The 19,792-nt window shown below is 42.7% G+C and overlaps 1 protein-coding gene across 1 annotated transcript; it reads right to left on the bottom strand.

Annotated features, from left to right (window-relative positions):
* Positions 1–1,047: 1,047 nt before the first annotated feature.
* On the bottom strand, positions 1,048–17,060 carry klhl40a (kelch-like family member 40a). Its single transcript, XM_039003579.1, has 10 exons — positions 16,881–17,060; positions 15,631–15,834; positions 15,160–15,297; positions 14,605–14,667; positions 13,965–14,507; positions 9,940–10,100; positions 9,634–9,741; positions 3,123–3,308; positions 2,248–2,397; positions 1,048–1,171 (listed from the first exon to the last, which is right to left on the bottom strand). Exons 1-10 carry the CDS (start codon positions 17,058–17,060, stop codon positions 1,066–1,068), a joined length of 1,839 nt encoding a protein of 612 aa, XP_038859507.1. The 3' UTR covers positions 1,048–1,065.
* Between the last annotated feature and the right edge of the window lie 2,732 nt (positions 17,061–19,792).

Genomic DNA, 19,792 nt, shown 5'->3' on the forward strand with positions numbered 1-19,792 from the left:
TACTTGTTTGGTACCTCTATAGGGATACATTTGGTGAATGGAAACCTTCCTACGGTTTCTAATGGGATTTTAATGTTAATTTTATTTGTAGAGTACAACATTTTGCACTAAGTTCATCCATGCTGATATTCAAACAGCATCTGTCTAAAAGGCTTGGTACATTTATATGGTCTGCAGGTTCTTTGTACTTTCAGGAGTTCCATTTCCACTCGATGTGTATTTACTGCCTTGTATCGGTTAATGGGGTCTTAGCGCCCTCTAGTGTTTTGCTATTGAAATAAGGATGGTAGACTTTCACTTGATTATTGTTTTTACAGTAGTTCTAATTATGTTCAATTACAGTTAAAGGTATAGATAGATACAGTTGAAGTCGGAAGTTTACATACACTTAGGTTGAAGTCATTAAAACTCGTTTTTCAACCACTCCGCAAATTTCTTAACAAATTATAGTTTTGTCAAGTCGGTTAGGACATCTACTTTTTGCATGACACAAGTCATTTCTCCAAAAATTGTTTTCAGACAGATTATTTCACTGTATCACAATTCCAGTGGGTCAGAAGTTTACATACACTAAGTTGACTGTGCCTTTAAACGGCATTGAAAATTAAAAAAAAAAAATAGTTTAAATGTATTTGGCTAAGGTGTATTTAAACTTCCCGACTTCAACTGTACATAGCTTCAGGAATGAAAATAAATGATAGCCTTTTTTTTTTCATTACTTTTAATTATCTTTATTTGTGCTTCATACAAAGAAATTTAATTTAATTAATTAAGCAATAAAGAAAACCAGCATGTTACAAAAACAAAAGTAATATACAAATCGTCTAACTGTCAAAACAATTACTCGTAGCTCCAGTTCAAATAGACTAATTGTTAATTTTGATACAGTAGAATAAAGACAACTTTCATATCATTTGAAGAGGCTCCTTGCCATTAGAAGAGAGTAGAGGAGCCAACCGTCCTGCTGGAGAGTTACTGGGGGTGTAGAGGCTTTTGCTCCAGCCCTGCTCTAACACACGTGATTCTAGGTTTGAGAAACATCTCCAGCATTCTTTATAGAGCTGATCACATCTTGGTGAGACGAAGTGTATTGAGCTTTACAGCGAGAATCGTGGCACCTGCAGCATAGCTGATCTCTCTCAAAATCCCGTTCCAGCAGTCCTCCTCAAATCTGTGGGGAAAGGAGAAAATGCATTGTTCATCGTCTGTGGATTTTCTACACGGATCCAGCAGCCCCCAACTCATTTTTAGATGAAGAACTTTTAATTGAGTTCATGTAACAGTTTAACTTTAGTCCGTCCCCTCGCCCCCTCACCCGGGCGCGAACCAGGGACCCTCTGCACACATCAACAACAGTCACCCACGAAGCATCGTTACCCATCGCTCCACAAAAGCCGCGGCCCTTGCAGAGCAAGGGGAACCACTACTTCAAGGTCTCAAAGCGAGTGACGTTACCGATTGAAACGCTATTAGCGCGCACCACCGCTAACTAGCTAGCCATTTCACACCCGTTACATACATTCCCAGTGGCTATAACTAGTAATAATGACGTACGTTCAGCCAATGTTGCCCTTAATGGTTAATGGGAATTGTTTATTATTACAACAGTTACTATAACTGTGTTGTGCATCTCAGTGTAGTGCTTATGAATGATCTATGAAGCCTTTTTAAGCTGTTATATAACTGACCTCCGGATGTCGTTCATCTGTGGTTCATCTACAGCAGGGGTTTTCAAACAAGCCATTCTATGTATTTGAACTATTGCACAGCTAGGACACCTGATTCAACCTGTCAACTAATCATCAAGTGAATCAGGTACGTGAATCAGGTACGTGAATCAGGTACGTGAATCAGGTACGTGAATCAGGTACGTGAATCAGGTGAGGTCGTTCAGGGCCAATCTCTCGTAAACATAAAATGGTACTTTAGCCTCTGACTGAGCATCTGACCAGATTATGCAATATTTTAGTTATGGGTTAACTGAGAATAGTTCAAGGATACAACAATGTTAACTATCTGGGAGTCCCGGAGGAGAGGTTTAAAAAACAACTGATGTAGTGCCTATGAATGATCTATGAAGCGTTTATAAGACTTAATAAATACTCTATAAAGCCTTTATAAGTTGCTATAGCACTAACATCCAGATGTCGTTCATCTCAGTGGGTTGTGGACATCAACCGTACGCAGTGCTTTATGAATGCTCTATGTAGTGTGTACGAATGCTTTATAAGATATGATAGAAATGACCTCCAGATGTCGTTCATCTCAGTGGGCTGTGGCTCTTCGCTGATCTCGCTGGGCATCATGGCGAAGCCCCCCACAGCGTACAGACATGCCCCCATGCTGATCATGTTCATGGAGCTACGCTCCTGGGGGAACTCTACGAACTCTGACCACCTGGAACACAGCACACACACATTAAAACACACACATTAAAACACACATTATAACATACATTATAACACACATTAAAACACACATTAAAACACACACATTATAATAAACAGCATACACACATTAAAACACACACATTATAATAAAATAACAGCATACACATTAAAAACACACATTAAAACACACATTATAATAAAATAACAGCATACACATTAAAACACACATTAAACACACATTATAATAAAATAACAGCATACACATTAAAACACACATTATAACAACATGTACTAAATGTAACCCAGGCAGTTCTGTGAACCATGCTCGTGTAATAAATAACCTTGCCTGAAACCAAAATACTTCCCACTGAGCAAATTCATTAAAATGACGTGGAAACAACGTTAATTGAACCAGTGTGTGTCCAATGGTTTGTGTTAGCTTCCCTGAGGTAATGTCCAGGCTTTAGTTCAGTAGGCTAACATAGTCTTGTAATAACCAGGGTTCAAACCATAGTCTATTACATCACCTCATGAATTAATAACATGAAACAAAAGAATAAACAATCAAGCTTTTCCACATTAGAAACGTAAAAAGGTAATTTCCAATTGAGCCGACATATGCAGCGTTTTTCCCAGAATGCATTCTTCTCTAAAGAGGGGACATTGCCGTTCAAATTTCAAATCACGCCTTTAAAGCTGAACTTCCGCGAGGTGGATTGAAAAGAGCCTTACTTGTTTGTAGCGATGTCATAGACCTCTACAGTGCTGGTGAGTCCTGTGTCTGTAACGCCCGTGGCCACGTAGATCTGGTCATTGTGGACCGTCACAGCGAACAGAGAACGAGCCAGCTTCATAGGAGCTAGCTCCTTCCACTCAAACTTAGTGGGATTGTAGACAGACACCCTCCGTATGCACTTCCTAGGGGACAAAACACAGTATATAAACTTAGTGGGCTTGTGGACACACCCGCCATATGCACTTCCTCGGGGACAAAACACAGTATATAAACTTAGTAGGGTTGTGGACACACACTCTAAGTATGCACTTCCTATAGAGAGCAATACGATACAGTAACATTCTACCAGAACTCATATTTTGTGGAGTTTTAGACAGGAAGTAGGGGTGCTGAGCACCACCTGAGAAATCAGAAGAAGAAAAAAAATGTAATAAAAAAATATAGATTTTATTTGATTATCGGCTGCCGACTGCTTTTAACTTGATATCGGCATTTGAATTTGGCCTCGTAAACCTTGTTGTTATCTGATAGCCAAGGGGTTCATTGAATTGGGAAGTGGGAAGTGGGAAGTAGGAAGTGGGAAGTAGGAAGTGGGAAGTGGGGAGCCCTCCTTTTTGATGGCCATTCGAAACCAAAAGTTGTTTTATTGCTATTAAATATAGGTTATAATAGCTGTGGTTTTAATTTATTAAATATAGGTTATAATAGCTGTAAGCCTAATTGTGGTTTTAATTTATTAAATATAGGTTATAATAGCTGTAAGCCTAATTGTGGTTTTAATTTATTAAATATAGGCTGTTATAGCTGTAAGCCTAATTGATATTTTAATTAATTCGCCCAGGAAGCTAGTGCAATGTTGGTTATATGTAGGCCTATTGGTATGAAAATAAACACAACTGAACAACTTCAGAACATTTCACCAAAATACATGTCTTGTTTTTGGCTTCAAAGACAATAACAATTGTAGGCTATAACAAATGTGCATTGTCATGCAGTGACAGAATGATAAAATAGATCATGTAAATAATGAATGATTACCTCGTTGGGCTAACTTTTTTAACTTCTTGCTGTAGGCCTACATCATTATCCTCTGCCCGCATCCCTAATCCCTACCTGTAGCCTACCTGTGTCACGGTCGTGTGGAGAGACGGACCAAGGCGCAGCGTGATTAAAGTTCCACATATTTATTTAAGCGAAACTTCCAAACAAAAACAAACAAACAACGAACCGTGACTTCAGAGGTGCTACATGCACTAACTCAAAACAATATCCCACACAGCAGGTGGAAACAGGGAACCCTTAAGTATGATCCCCAATTAGAGACAACGAACCTCAGCTGCCTCTAATTGGGAACCATACCAAGAGCACCAACATAGAAATAATAAACCTAGAACACCCCCTAGTCACGCCCTGACCTACCATACCATAGAGAACCAAGGGCTCTCCATGGTCAGGGCGTGACAATACCCCCCCCCCCCCCCCCCCCCCAAAGGTGCGAACTCCGGCCGCAAAACCTGAAACCAACTGGGGAGGGTAGGGGGGGGTGATTCGTGGCGGTGGCGGCTCCGGGGGAGGTCGTAGCCCCCGCCCAGACCTCGGATTCGGCCATGGCGCCGGGCTGAACGCCGTGCCTGGACTGGGCATCGGCGCCAAGGAGGGCTCCGGCCATGGAGCTGGGTTGGACGCCGTGCCTGGACTGGGCACCAGCGCAGAGGAAGGCTCCTGCCATGGAGCGGGACTGGCCGCAGGCGCTGGAGGTTCCAGACTGTGGACCGTCGCTGGAGGTTCCGGACTGTGGACCGTCGCTGGAGGTTCCGGACTGTGGACCGTCGCAGGAGGTTCCGGACTGTGGACCGTCGCAGGAGGTTCCGGACTGGGGACCGTCGCAGGAGGTTCCGGACTGGGGACCGTCGCAGGAGGCTCCGGACTGGGGACCGTCGCCGGAAGCTCCGGACTGGGGACCGTCGACCGGAAGCTCAGGACTGGGGACCGTCGACCGGAAGCTCAGGACTGAGGACCGTCGCAGGGAGCTCCGGACTGTGGACCGTCGCAGGAGGTTCCAGACAGGGGACCGTCACAGGAGGCTCCGGACTGGGGACCGTCGCCGGAAGCTCCGGACTGGGAATGTGCATTGGAGGCCTAGTGCGTGGAGCAGGTACAGGACGTACCGGACTGGGGAGGCATACTGGAAGCCTGGTGCGTGGAGCCGGCACAGGTAGCACCGGACTGGTGACACGCACTTCAGGGCGAGTGCGGGGAGCAGGCACAGGACGTACCGGACTGGGGAGGCGCACTGGAGGCCTGGTGCGTGGAGCCGGCACAGGTGGTACCGGACTGGTGACACGCACCTCAGGGAGTAAAAATAGTGAACCGAGGAGAGTGTGGAAGAGTGAGGTGGAAAGGTAAAGAGAAGGAAAGGAAGAAAGAGCAGGAAGACGAGTGAAGAAAAGAGGAGGAGAAAGATTGGAGGAGAAGAAAAAGTTAAGAGTGAAGAAGAGTGACACAAGGAGAGTGAAGAAGAGCAGACAGAGGAGGTACAATGGCTCTTTCCAAGAAACGGAAAATGCCATTTTGATGACAACATGAGAGAATTTCCATTTATACGCTCAGGTCAAGATGATAGAATGATTAACTGCACCCTTTGTAATTCCTCTTTTTCAATTGGCAGCGGGGGAAGAACGGCAGTGGTAGAACATCAACAGACGAAAAAGCATAAAGCCTCTCTGATTGCCACCACATTCTTCATGAAGGTAGAGCCTTCCCAAGAAGATTATGATTTAGCTGTGCAGGAGGGTGTCTCTGAATACCACACTATGCGACACAATCATAGTTAACAATCTATGGACTGCACAGCAGATCTGACACGGAAGCTTTATGAGCCGAAGTTTACATGTGCTAGGACAAAATGTGAAGCCATAGTGAGTAACGTGTTAGCACCATGGGCAACTACTTTGGTAACACAGGACCTAGACCAGGTTGAATGTGTCCCTGTCCATTGATGAGTCCAATCATGGACATGTAAAGCTGCTGCCAATAGTAGTCAGATATTGTAAGATATATGGTGGCAACACATCTGTGGAAACAAAACTGCATGATTTTGTTGAATTGAAAGCAGAAACAGCATAGAAAATTGCAGCTGAGGTCCTGGTGGTCATCCAAAAATGTAACCTGCAAAACAAAGTCGTGGCTTTCTCTGCCGAAAACACAAATACCAACTTTGGAGGACTGAATAGGCTGGGGAGGGTCAATGTCCATACCAAAGTTAAAAATGCTCTGCAGCGGGAGGTGATTGGCTTAGGTTGTCCTGCCCACATCATTCATAACACGGCCAGACAGCTTTGGATATGATTCCCCATGATGTTGAGTACCTGCCCACAAAGATATTTGGATATTTTCACTGTCAGAGTAGAAAGACTGAAGAGCTTTTGTGAGTTTGTTGGCCAGGAGTACCATAACATTTTAGGACACAGCAATGTTCGCTGGCTGTCCACAGCTGGATGTCCACAGCTGGATGTCCATGCTCCCTGCTCTAGAAAGAGTGCTGAAAATGTATGTGCCATTTGAAATCTTTTTTTCTTTCTGAAGACAAATGCCCTGTTGTCCTGCGAACAATGTTCGAAAATCCACTGACTGAACTTTGGCTGGCCTTTGTCCATGGAAACCTGACGTATTCAGTGACACGATCAAGATGCTTGAAGGTCAGGACCGCTGTGCTGTGGAGTCCGCTGCAATTCTGAGAAACGTTGAGGCAAAATTGACTGCAAGACGTGATGATAACTTCATTCCAGTTTTGGTCAGAGGACTTCTGAGAGAGCTAGAGGAAAATGGAGCCATGTCTAAAGAGAGCTTTCTTATAACATCCCAATCATTCTTCACTATGGCTGTGAACTACTTGCAAGCATGGGGAAAGCACACAGATAATCTAAAATATTTACATTGTCTCCTTTTAAAAAGGCAACCTCTGCGTGAAGAGATCCAGAAGGCAGCAGGCACACTGCAGGAAAAATGCCCCAATGTGACCATCAATGAGGATGCATTGTGTGACGAGGTTACTGGCCTGCAAGAGTTCCTAAAGGGGATCGCTTGAAGAATGGAAAACATCTGAGACACCACTTAGTCAGAGATGGAGCACGGTGGTTACCCACTTCAAAGAGAACGACATCCCACACACTAACCTGGCTAGATTAGTGTCTGTTGTCATGTGCTTACCTGGAAGTAATGCACCAGTCGAGAGAGTGTTCTCCCAAATGAATGATCTATGGACAGCAGCAAGAAATAGGTTCACTGTTCCTACCATCAAGGCCATGCTTATTGTGAAGACCAACTTCCTCCTGCCAGGAGTTCATGGAGAAGCTGGCCAAAGACAGAGCAATCCTGAAGAAGATACATTCTTCTGAGAAATATACAGATTAGGTTGGTATAAGTATATTATGTAGTTACCAATCACATCATCATCTTATTTACTATGTTGTTAAGTATTTCACATATACTATTGTCTGTTTTTCTAACTTTGCTCATGTTCTTTTCTGCTCGTATTCTACCCAGACTACCAGGACCACTGAATGCCTGTTCAGATCGGACAGTGCTGTTTCGTCTGTAGTGTTTCTGTAATATAGTTGTTTTCTCTATCACAGTGTGCCTGTTAGACTAAATACATGAAACTGGAATTGTCCCCATTTTTTATTTCATAGATAATAACATTGGATATTTTAATGATATATTGACCGCCGAACTGGAAATGTCCCCGGTATAAATTTCAGAAATCTGGTCACCTCACTTTAATAAACCTAACATAAACCTAATGTTGCGGTGATAATTAATGTCTGTGGGTATATATATATATATATTATTTTTTTGCTATTCTCCAAATAGCATTTGAGAGTTTTTAATTGTGTAGAAGTACACCCCACTTTGCCATATCGCAGCACACACCCCAAACTACTTCCTGTGGCTATGATTGTAGACACCCAAGCAGCTTCTACATGGCCAGTTAGGTAACACTTCATATCCAGGTAACACTTCATATCCAGGTAACACTTCATATCCAGGTAACACTTCATATCCAGGTAACACTTCATATCCAGGTAACACTTCATATCCAGGTAACACTTCATATCCAGGTAACACTTCATATCCAGGTACCTCTTCATATCCAGGTACCTCTTCATATCCAGGTACCTCTTCATATCCAGGTAACACTTCATATCCAGGTAACACTTCATATCCAGGTAACACTTCATATCCAGGTACCTCTTCATATCCAGGTAACACTTCATATCCAGGTAACACTTCATATCCAGGTAACACTTCATATCCAGGTACCTCTTCATATCCAGGTAACACTTCATATCCAGGTAACACTTCATATCCAGGTACCTCTTCATATCCAGGTAACACTTCATATCCAGGTAACACTTCATATCCAGGTAACACTTCATATCCAGGTAACACTTCATATCCAGGTAACACTTCATATCCAGGTACCTCTTCATATCCAGGTACCTCTTCATATCCAGGTACCTCTTCATATCCAGGTACCTCTTCATATCCAGGTACCTCTTCATATCCAGGTACCTCTTCATATCCAGGTACCTCTTCATATCCAGGTACCTCTTCATATCCAGGTACCTCTTCATATCCAGGTACCTCTTCATATCCAGGTAACACTTCATATCCAGGTAACACTTCATATCCAGGTAACACTTCATATCCAGGTACCTCTTCATATCCAGGTACCTCTTCATATCCAGGTAACACTTCATATCCAGGTAACACTTCATATCCAGGTAACACTTCATATCCAGGTACCTCTTCATATCCAGGTACCTCTTCATATCCAGGTACCTCTTCATATCCAGGTAACACTTAATATCCAGGTAACACTTAATATCCAGGTAACACTTCATATCCAGGTAACACTTCATATCCAGGTAACACTTCATATCCAGGTAACACTTATGAATCAGAACCCGCAGGGCCTCCGTCACTCGGTCGCGTCATACCACTGTTATGAACATTCTCATGGCGCCCTCTACCGGCGGTGTAACAGTGGTGCCCTAAAGTATTGATAAACCCAGTCGTTCTGTATTTATCACGACTCTAAATTACACTATTGTGTCTGGCATTGCAAAAGTAGTCAAATGTTTAGTACGAAACAACTTTGCCAGCATTATCATGTCGTCAAATTTACTTTAGATAAATGGCAATGTTGTCAAAAAATAACTAACTAGCTAACGTTATACTGCATCCAAAAAGTCAATCTGGCGACATCAACATGATGACAAAAGGTTTTCCTACTAAAAATTTGCCTCCCTTTGAATTGACATTGTATTTCCAAGCCACTGTAATGCAGTTTACATGAAATGTCCATCGGCGCTCATTGACGATACATTGAGTAGAATGCAAAGTTGGGCTTTAGTTACAAAACAAACGTTCAAAACAATATTGTGATTAAACATGCAAACCATGAATAGGGGACAGCATACAATCTTCAAAAGTGTGACTTACTTGCTCTCTGCCTTTCCTCCTATGACATAGACAAGGCCATTGTGTGAGACAGTTCCATGACCATAGACTGTGTATGGAAGAGGGTCTGACTCGCCCCATTTAAATGACCTGTAGAACATAACATAGAACCAACAATTAAACATTGTTTTATAAATTGTCTCTCATCTGTCTTTACCATTGACAGAAAGCTAGAGAGAGTGAGAGAGATACAGAGAGTGAGAGAGAGAAAGAGAGAGAGGATAGAGAGAGGTAGAGACAGAAAAAAAGTCCCTGTACTGTGTGACAGAGTCCCTGTACTGTACTCACTGTCTGTCATAGATCATGACAGAGTCTAGAACGTGTTCTCCCTCTTTCATTTCCTTGCCGCCCACAACAAAGATGGAGTTTTCTGCTTCAGTCAGCCCAAACAGGCAGCGAGGGCTTGGCAGTGAGGGCATCCCCAGCCACTCTCCGCTCATAGGGTCAAACTGGAGGAGAGAGAAAGATACCAGAATGGTTTATCAATGGCATAATAGTTCATATCATTCTGCTTATAGTAAGTCAAAGTATCTCTCTGGTAGTAAGTCAAATAATCTCTCTGGTAGTAAATCAAAGTATCTCTGGTAGTAAGTCAAATAATCTCTCTGGTAGTAAATCAAAGTATCTCTGGTAGTAAGTCTAAGTATCTCTCTGGTAGTAAGTCTAAGTATCTCTCTGGTAGTAAGTCAAAGTATCTCTCTGGTAGTAAGTCTAAGTATCTCTCTGGTAGTAAGTCAAAGTATCTCTGGTAGTAAGTCAAAGTATCTCTCTGGTAGTAAGTCAAAGTATCTCTCTGGTAGTAAGTCAAAGTATCTCTGGTAGTAAGTCAAAGTATCTCTCTGTAGTAAGTCAAAGTATCTCTGGTAGTAAGTCAAAGTATCTCTGGTAGTAAGTCAAAGTATCTCTGGTAGTAAGTCAAAGTATCTATGGTAGTAAGTCTAAGAATCTCTCTGGTAGTAAGTCTAAGTCTCTCTGGTAGTAAGTCTAAGTGTCTCTGGTAGTAAGTCTAAGTATCTCTGGTAGTAAGTCAAAGTATCTCTCTGGTAGTAAGTCTAAGTATCTCTCTGGTAGTAAGTCAAAGTATCTCTGGTAGTAAGTCTAAGTATCTCTGGTAGTAAGTCTAAGTATCTCTGGTAGTAAGTCAAAGTATCTCTGGTAGTAAGTCTAAGTATCTCTGGTAGTAAGTCAAAGTATCTCTCTGGTAGTAAGTCAAAGTATCTCTCTGGTAGTAAGTCTAAGTATCTCTGGTAGTAAGTCTAAGTATCTCTGGTAGTAAGTCTAAGTATCTCTGGTAGTAAGTCTAAGTATCTCTGGTAGTAAGTCTAAGTATCTCTGGTAGTAAGTCAAAGTATCTCTGGTAGTAAGTCTAAGTATCTCTGGTAGTAAGTCAAAGTATCTCTCTGGTAGTAAGTCAAATAATCTCTCTGGTAGTAAGTCAAATAATCTCTCTGGTAGTAAGTCAAATAATCTCTCTGGTAGTAAGTCAAATAATCTCTCTGGTAGTAAGTCAAATAATCTCTCTGGTAGTAAGTCAAATAATCTCTCTGGTAGTAAGTCAAAGTATCTCTGGTAGTAAGTCAAATAATCTCTCTGGTAGTAAGTCAAATAATCTCTCTGGTAGTAAGTCAAATAATCTCTCTGGTAGTAAGTCAAATAATCTCTCTGGTAGTAAGTCAAAGTATCTCTGGTAGTAAGTCAAATAATCTCTCTGGTAGTAAGTCAAATAATCTCTCTGGTAGTAAGTCAAATAATCTCTCTGGTAGTAAGTCAAATAATCTCTCTGGTAGTAAGTCAAATAATCTCTCTGGTAATAAGTCAAATAATCTCTCTGGTAGTAAGTCAAAGTATCTCTGGTAGTAAGTCAAAGTATCTCTCTGGTAGTAAGTCAAAGTATCTCTCTGGTAGTAAGTCTAAGTATCTCTCTGGTAGTAAGTCAAAGTATCTCTGGTAGTAAGTCAAAGTATCTCTCTGGTAGTAAGTCAAAGTATCTCTCTGGTAGTAAGTCAAAGTATCTCTCTGGTAGTAAGTCAAAGTATCTCTGTGGTAGTAAGTCAAAGTATCTCTGTGGTAGTAAGTCAAAGTATCTCTGTGGTAGTAAGTCAAAGTATCTCTGGTAGTAAGTCAAAGTATCTCTCTGGTAGTAAGTCAAAGTATCTCTGTGGTAGTAAGTCAAAGTATCTCTGGTAGTAAGTCAAAGTATCTCTGGTAGTAAGTCAAAGTATCTCTGGTAGTAAGTCAAATAATCTCTCTGGTAGTAAGTCAAATAATCTCTCTGGTAGTAAGTCAAATAATCTCTCTGGTAGTAAGTCAAATAATCTCTCTGGTAGTAAGTCAAATAATCTCTCTGGTAGTAAGTCAAAGTATCTCTGGTAGTAAGTCAAAGTATCTCTGTGGTAGTAAGTCAAAGTATCTCTGGTAGTAAGTCAAAGTATCTCTGGTAGTAAGTCAAATAATCTCTCTGGTAGTAAGTCAAATAATCTCTCTGGTAGTAAGTCAAATAATCTCTCTGGTAGTAAGTCAAATAATCTCTCTGGTAGTAAGTCAAATAATCTCTCTGGTAGTAAGTCAAATAATCTCTCTGGTAGTAAGTCAAATAATCTCTCTGGTAGTAAGTCAAATAATCTCTCTGGTAGTAAGTCAAATAATCTCTCTGGTAGTAAGTCAAAGTATCTCTGGTAGTAAGTCAAAGTATCTCTCTGGTAGTAAGTCAAAGTATCTCTCTGGTAGTAAGTCAAAGTATCTCTCTGGTAGTAAGTCAAAGTATCTCTCTGGTAGTAAGTCAAAGTATCTCTCTGGTAGTAAGTCAAAGTATCTCTGGTAGTAAGTCAAAGTATCTCTCTGGTAGTAAGTCAAAGTATCTCTCTGGTAGTAAGTCAAAGTATCTCTCTGGTAGTAAGTCAAAGTATCTCTCTGGTAGTAAGTCAAAGTATCTCTCTGGTAGTAAGTCTAAGTATCTCTCTGGTAGTAAGTCTAAGTATCTCTCTGGTAGTAAGTCAAAGTATCTCTGTGGTAGTAAGTCAAAGTATCTCTGGTAGTAAGTCAAAGTATCTCTGGTAGTAAGTCAAAGTATCTCTCTGGTAGTAAGTCAAAGTATCTCTGTGGTAGTAAGTCAAAGTATCTCTGTGGTAGTAAGTCAAAGTATCTCTGGTAGTAAGTCAAATAATCTCTCTGGTAGTAAGTCAAAGTATCTCTGGTAGTAAGTCAAAGTATCTCTGGTAGTAAGTCAAAGTATCTCTGGTAGTAAGTCTAAGTATCTCTGGTAGTAAGTCTAAGTATCTCTCTGGTAGTAAGTCTAAGTATCTCTGGGAGTAAGTCTAAGTATCTCTGGTAGTAAGTCTAAGTATCTCTCTAGTAGTAAGTCTAAGTATCTCTGGTAGTAAGTCAAAGTATCTCTCTGGTAGTAAGTCAAAGTATCTCTGGTAGTAAGTCAAAGTATCTCTGGTAGTAAGTCAAAGTATCTCTGGTAGTAAGTCTAAGTATCTCTGGTAGTAAGTCTAAGTATCTCTCTGGTAGTAAGTCTAAGTATCTCTGGTAGTAAGTCTAAGTATCTCTGGTAGTAAGTCTAAGTATATCTCTGGTAGTAAGTCTAAGTATATCTCTGGTAGTAAGTCAAAGTATATCTCTGGTAGTAAGTCTAAGTATCTCTATGGTAGTAAGTCTAAGTATCTCTCTGGTAGTAAGTCTAAGTATCTCTCTGGTAGTAAGTCTAAGTATCTCTCTGGTAGTAAGTCTAAGTATCTCTCTGGTAGTAAGTCTAAGTATCTCTCTGGTAGCAAGTCTAAGTATCTCTGGTAGTAAGTCTAAGTATCTCTGGTAGTAAGTCAAATAATCTCTATGGTAGTAAGTCTAAGTATCTCTCTGGTAGTAAGTCTAAGTATCTCTGGTAGTAAGTCTAAGTATCTCTCTGGCACAGGGAGTTTGGTGACAGTGAATGTTATGAACATCTGTTATAACAACCAAAATGTCAGCAAAGCACATAATGAAGATGGCCAACAGTCTGTCTGAATGTTAATCACCACCAGACCATGCAGAGAGCCATACCTGACTAATGTTTAATAATAGCAGAGAGCCATACCTGACTAATGTTTAATAATAGCAGAGAGCCATACCTGACTAATGTTTAATAATAGCAGAGAGCCATACCTGACTAATGTTTAATAATAGCAGAGAGCCATACCTGACTAATGTTTAATAATACCAGAGAGACATACCTGACTAATGTTTAATAATACCAGAGAGACATACCTGACTAATGTTTAATAATACCAGAGAGCCATACCTGACTAATGTTTAATAATACCAGAGAGACATACCTGTAGGAAGTAGGAGCTGAGTGGTTCTTCCTTGTTGTCCTCGTTGAAGAGGAATCCTCCAGCCACAAACACCTGGTTCTCCTTGGTTACCAGACTGCAGTGGTTCTTAGGGATCTCTGTCGACTCAGATGCCACGAAACACTCGTTCCCCACCGGGTCGTACGCTACGCTCCCCGTGTCACTGATCATAAGGATCAGGTCTGTCTCAAACATCCCGAACCGAGGGTTATTGTTCAAAATCCCCGGAAGCAGACCTTGCTCATCATCAGAGTCTTCTTCATCTTCCTTGTCACCTGCCATCTTGGACTTCCTGTTCCTTGACCTCTGGACCTCTGGGAGTCTTCCTACGTGGGCGTCTTTGATCAGCTGCAGCTCTTTCTTGACCTCCGTGTTGGCCTGAATCCACTTGTGATTTTCAACCTTCTCCGTGAAGTAATCCACCGGGATCAGGCGGAAGCGGACGCAGTGCAGGAGATCCGGCAGCTCCTTCGCCCTCTCCGTTCTGTCGTAGCCCACCCAGTCCATCAGAGACTCAAACACCACCTAAATGTCCAGGTTAAGAGGACCAGAATGGGAAAAGGTTAATGGGTACGTCCCAAATCAATCTATCCATCCATCCATCCATCCATCAACCACCCACCTCCTCTCGGTCCACGTTGAGTGCGTCGGAGGTGATGATGGCTGCCAGCTCGCTGGGGCCCAGCTGGTGGATAAATTAATATACTTTATTGTCAATTGTCACAGAGACAGAAACATTTACATTTTTCCTTTAACATTTTTGCTGCAGTGGGCTAAATTAAGGTCACACGGAGTGCTTCTTGGTACAGTAGTCTTAAGTTAAACAAATCTACTTTGAAACAAAAGTATACACCTTACACACATGGTAATGGGTTTAAAATAAGAAGGCACCTGGACCATGTCAGATATACAGTTGAAATGTATTACATTTTGAGTTTACATCCCAATATTACACTTTATATACATCACAGAAGACTGAAATATATGAACCATTTGACATAGAAACACCAGATGTTCGGCTGATAAAAATAAAAATAAATATTAATTATGAAATTATGAACAATATTAATAACATTCCACCCATGAGGCCACTAGTCATTTGACTGCAGTAAAGGGCTACCACAATACCCCAAATATACCTCCCCCCCCCCACACACACACACACACACTAGGTTACCTGATGAAAATCCTGGTCCCTGACGATGAGCTGGTAACGCTCACAGATGAACTCTCTAGCTGTGAAAGCCAGGCGGGGACAGTCCAACAGAAGCCCCAGCCTGAAGATAGCCAAGCAGTTCCCCAGCACCAGCTTCTCCTACAGGGAAAATATACTAATATCACCTACATGTTCTTATCTTGTTCAATCTCGTCCCCAGCCGGCTCTCTCTTAGACGAGGTCTATTCAAGGTCTATTCTCTTACCCATGACCAGCTTCTCCCGATGATGATGATAACAGAGAGACAGAGACAGATGCTAGCTGTAGGTATGAGACGCAGACAGAGAAGACGGAAAGAGAGAGAGAGAACAAGAGAGAGAGAGAGATACAGACAGAGAGAGAGAGAGACAGAGACAGAGCGCGAGAGACAGAGAGAAAGAGACAGACAGAGAGAGAGAGAGAGAGAGACAGAGAGACAGAGACATATGCTACCTGTAGGTAGGAGACACAGACAGAGAAGATGGATGGGATCTGGTACATGTTGGCCACCATGAAGATATCCTGGACGTTCTGCTCTGTCAGGTTGATGTCCGAGGTGTAGATGTAACGCAGTATCATCGCCATGACGCCAGGCTCCACGTCTTTCAGAACGATTTCCTTCTTCCCTCCTTCCTCCAGGTTGGACAGGAACATAGCCTAAGAAGAAGAAGAAGAATCAACCAATCAATCAATCAATCACGATTGATGATAATATGATTGATGTTACTATATCATATGTGGTATTTAGTGGAAGCTTTTCTCCAATGCTGTGAGTGGATACATTTATGACCTAGAGCAGTGTTTTTCAAACTCCGGCCTGTGGTCCTGTACCGGTCCTGTACCGGCCTGTGGTCCTGTACCGGCCTGTGGTCCTGTACCGGTCCTGTGGTCCTGTACCGGTCCTGTACCGGCCTGTGGACCTGTACCGGCCTGTGGACCTGTACCGGTCCTGTACCGGCCTGTGGACCTGTACCGGCCTGTGGTACTGTACCGGCCTATGGTCCTGTACCGGTCCTGTGGTCCTGTACCGGTCCTGTGGTCCTGTACCGGTCCTGTACCGGCCTGTGGACCTGTACCGGTCCTGTGGTCCTGTACCGGCCTGTGGTCCTGTACCGGCCTGTGGACCTGTACCGGCCTGTGGTCCTGTACCGGTCCTGTGGTCCTGTACCGGTCCTGTACCGGCCTGTGGTCCTGTACCGGTCCTGTGGTCCTGTACCGGCCTGTGGACCTGTACCGGTCCTGTACCGGCCTGTGGTCCTGTACCGGCCTGTGGACCTGTACCGGTCCTGTACCGGCCTGTGGACCTGTACCGGCCTGTGGTCCTGTACCGGCCTGTGGACCTGTACCGGCCTGTGGTCCTGTACCGGCCTGTGGTCCTGTACCGGTCCTGTACCGGCCTGTGGACCTGTACCGTCCTGTGGACCTGTACCGGCCTGTGGACCTGTACCGGCCTGTGGACCTGTACCGGCCTGTGTGATGTTGTTGACCAGTCCCACAGATGTTAAGTTGACACTGACTTAGTCAGTTCTACAATGCCAATTGTAATGTAAGTAACCCTCCAAGGAGGAAGAAGTATAGCCTGCCGGTCACTGACACAAAAACTGTTCAGAAACACTGGCCTAGCGGGAATCCACTACCCACAACACAAGAATTGCTAACGTCATGCTTTTACTTTGCTGAGTCACACAGCACCAACAAATTACCTTGAAGAAGGGGCTGGAGGCAGCGAGGACCAAGCGGTGGCACGGAAACTCTCTGTCCTTGATCTTCAGGACACAGTCTACAAACTTCTGGTTTTCCAGCAGGTCACAGAGGCCGTCCTGAAGCAAGGTTTGCTGGTACATCCTTGGCTGTTCCACTGGGTCTATCGATAAGGCAGCCATCTTGTTTTTCTGTTAGGGTCTCCTCTGGTCCTCTCTTACATCCTATCAACTTGTCGATGTTTTTGTGGGAAATATTTCTAAAACAACGAGGGTATGATCCCTGCTCGCTCCCCACAACAGGACAGCACAGTACTGCCTGTTTTCAAAGTACAGTCCAGAGAGAGAGAGAGAGCGAGAAATGAGGTTGGGTAATGGGGCAGCTAGCTAGTCCACATCGGTAGCAGTTCCCGCAGCTGTCTGTAGCTGTCAGTCTCTCCAACTCGGAGTGTATTTATAGATAATATAGCATATGTAGTCAACACACACATCACTTTACATACTGGAAAGACCCTGTAGTGATTAAGTAGGGGCGTCACACTCCTTTTCTCCAACACAGACTTTTCATAGTCCACAATGTTCGGATCCCAAAAGGATGTTTGTCAGGTATGTTTTGGAGAACATTAGTGTGCAGGCCCTGCTTCACTATTTATAGTTGGGGGTCTCACAAAGCTGAGGAATCCATTTTGGTGAGTGTGTAAAATGACCTCCCTACGGTCTCTCTCTTTCGTCTCTCTGGACAGCCCCCCTACCCCATCCCCCACCAACAGCTGACCTGCAGCCCAAAGGGGAGTGTCATGTTCTCCCCCTTCATTCGCCACTCAGCCAGGCGTGGAAAATCTAATTGTATTTGTCACATGCGCAAAAATGCTTACTTACAAGCCCTCAACAACAGTGCAGTTTTAAGAAGAAAAAATATATATATATAAACATTATTTATGAAATTAACTAAACAAAAAAAGGAACACAACACAATAACAAATAATGTTTATTAATTATGAAATTATGAAAAATATTAACATTCCACCCAATAACAATAACGAGGCTATATACAGGGGGCACCAATACCGAGTCAACGTGTGGGGGTACAGGTTAGTCGAGGTCATTTGTACATGTAGGTAGGGGTGAAGTGACTATGAATAGATAATAAACAGTGAGTAGCAGCAGTGTACAAAACAAAGGGAGGGGGGGTGTCAATGTAAATAGTCCGGGTGGCCATTTGATTAATTGTTCAGCAGTCTCATGGCTTGGGGGGTAAAAGCTGTTAAGGAGCCTTTTGGACCTAGACTTGGTGTTTCGGTACCACTTGCTGTACGGTAGCAGAGAGAACAGTCTATGACTAGGGTGGCTGGAGTCTTTGCCTATTTTTAGGGCCTTCCTCTGACACTGCCTAGTATAGAGGTCCTGGATAGCAGGAAGCTTGGCACCAGTGATATACTGTGCCGTACGCACTCGTCTCTGTAGTGCCTTGCGGTCAGATGCCGAGCAGTTGACATACCAGGCGTTGATGCAAGCGGTCAGGATGCTGTTGATGGTGCAGCTGTAGAACATTTTGAGGATCTGGGGACCCATGCCAAATCTTTTCAGTCTCCTGAGAGGGAATAGGTTTTGTGCCCTCTTCACAACTCTTGGTGTATTTGGACCATGATAGTTTGTTGATGATGTGGACACCAAGGAACTTGAAGCTCTCGACCTACAGCCCAGTCGATGTGAATGGGGTCGTGCTCGGGCTCTCCTTTTCTTGTAGTTCACGAGCAGCTCCTTTGTCTTGCTGATGTTGAAGTCTCCATACTTTAGATAACTATGCTCTCTTACACGCTATCACCTTGTGCTGCACTGATGTGATTGAGACTGGATAGGTCAAAAAAAGAATGGAAGCATGGAGTCAGTGTGATCCATGTTGCTCTGACCTGTCCCATCCTGTCAGATCAGTGTGAATGAGATAGGACATGGACAAGTAGATTCTAGAAGAGCTTTGGGACACTCTTGCGTATCCTAGTGTTGAGTGATGAATGGCTGAGACATTTGTCCTGAAAGTGAAGTGAGCAACTTTGATTTATTAATGTACAGTAGGCTACATCCCCTTCATCAGTGACGCATGGGATTTTAGACAGTGAGACTTGGCCCCCTTGTGGTGACAGTGGGAAAGTTCCGGAAGTATGTTTTCATGTGGGGGACATAGAGTACCTTCATAGAGCACCTAGAGTCCATTAGAGAGTTCATGATGAGAAAAATAAATTTGAGGACAGAAAGTTGTATTCCTAACAGTTTATTATGTTGTCTCCAAATCTTATCAAATCCCAACCGGAAAAATTATCACTGAAAAATTATCACTGAACTGAATTCAGTGACTTAATAATTTAAATTCAATTGAATTCAACTGAAATAAATTTAAATTCAATTTCAGTTAAACTGAATTCAATTTAAATGATAGGAAATGAACACATAGTGAGTTGTCAGCCTAAAAACGTGTCATGACTCTCCTGTGAGAATCTAAAGATAAGGTTACATGACCCCTCTCACCCACAGAGGGGAGGATGGTTTGATGTGGGGGTTTTATGACACCTCACGCCCGGTTGTAAATTGTATGCAGCAGAGAACTCTTTTTTTGGTCTTCAGTAGTTGTGATCGGAATCTCTTTGTTACAGAGATGCCCAAAATCTCTAACGTCCGAAAGTGAACACTGGGACAATATTTCTAAAATCCGGATGTAGGGAATGATGAGAGATGGAATATGGGAAATTCATGTCTATTTTGTGATGTCATTAAAAATGGTATAAAAATGTTATATAATGAAAATATTGTAACTTGAAGAGTATACACAGTGTGTATGTCAGGTTTTAATCCTTTACGTTGTGTAGGAAATACCAAAGAGGATGGTAATATTTTTGTTAAGATAGTATTGTGATTTTAGT

The sequence above is a fragment of the Salvelinus namaycush genome, chromosome 11, assembly GCF_016432855.1.
Source record: "Salvelinus namaycush isolate Seneca chromosome 11, SaNama_1.0, whole genome shotgun sequence".
NCBI classification, from domain to species: domain Eukaryota; kingdom Metazoa; phylum Chordata; class Actinopteri; order Salmoniformes; family Salmonidae; genus Salvelinus; species Salvelinus namaycush.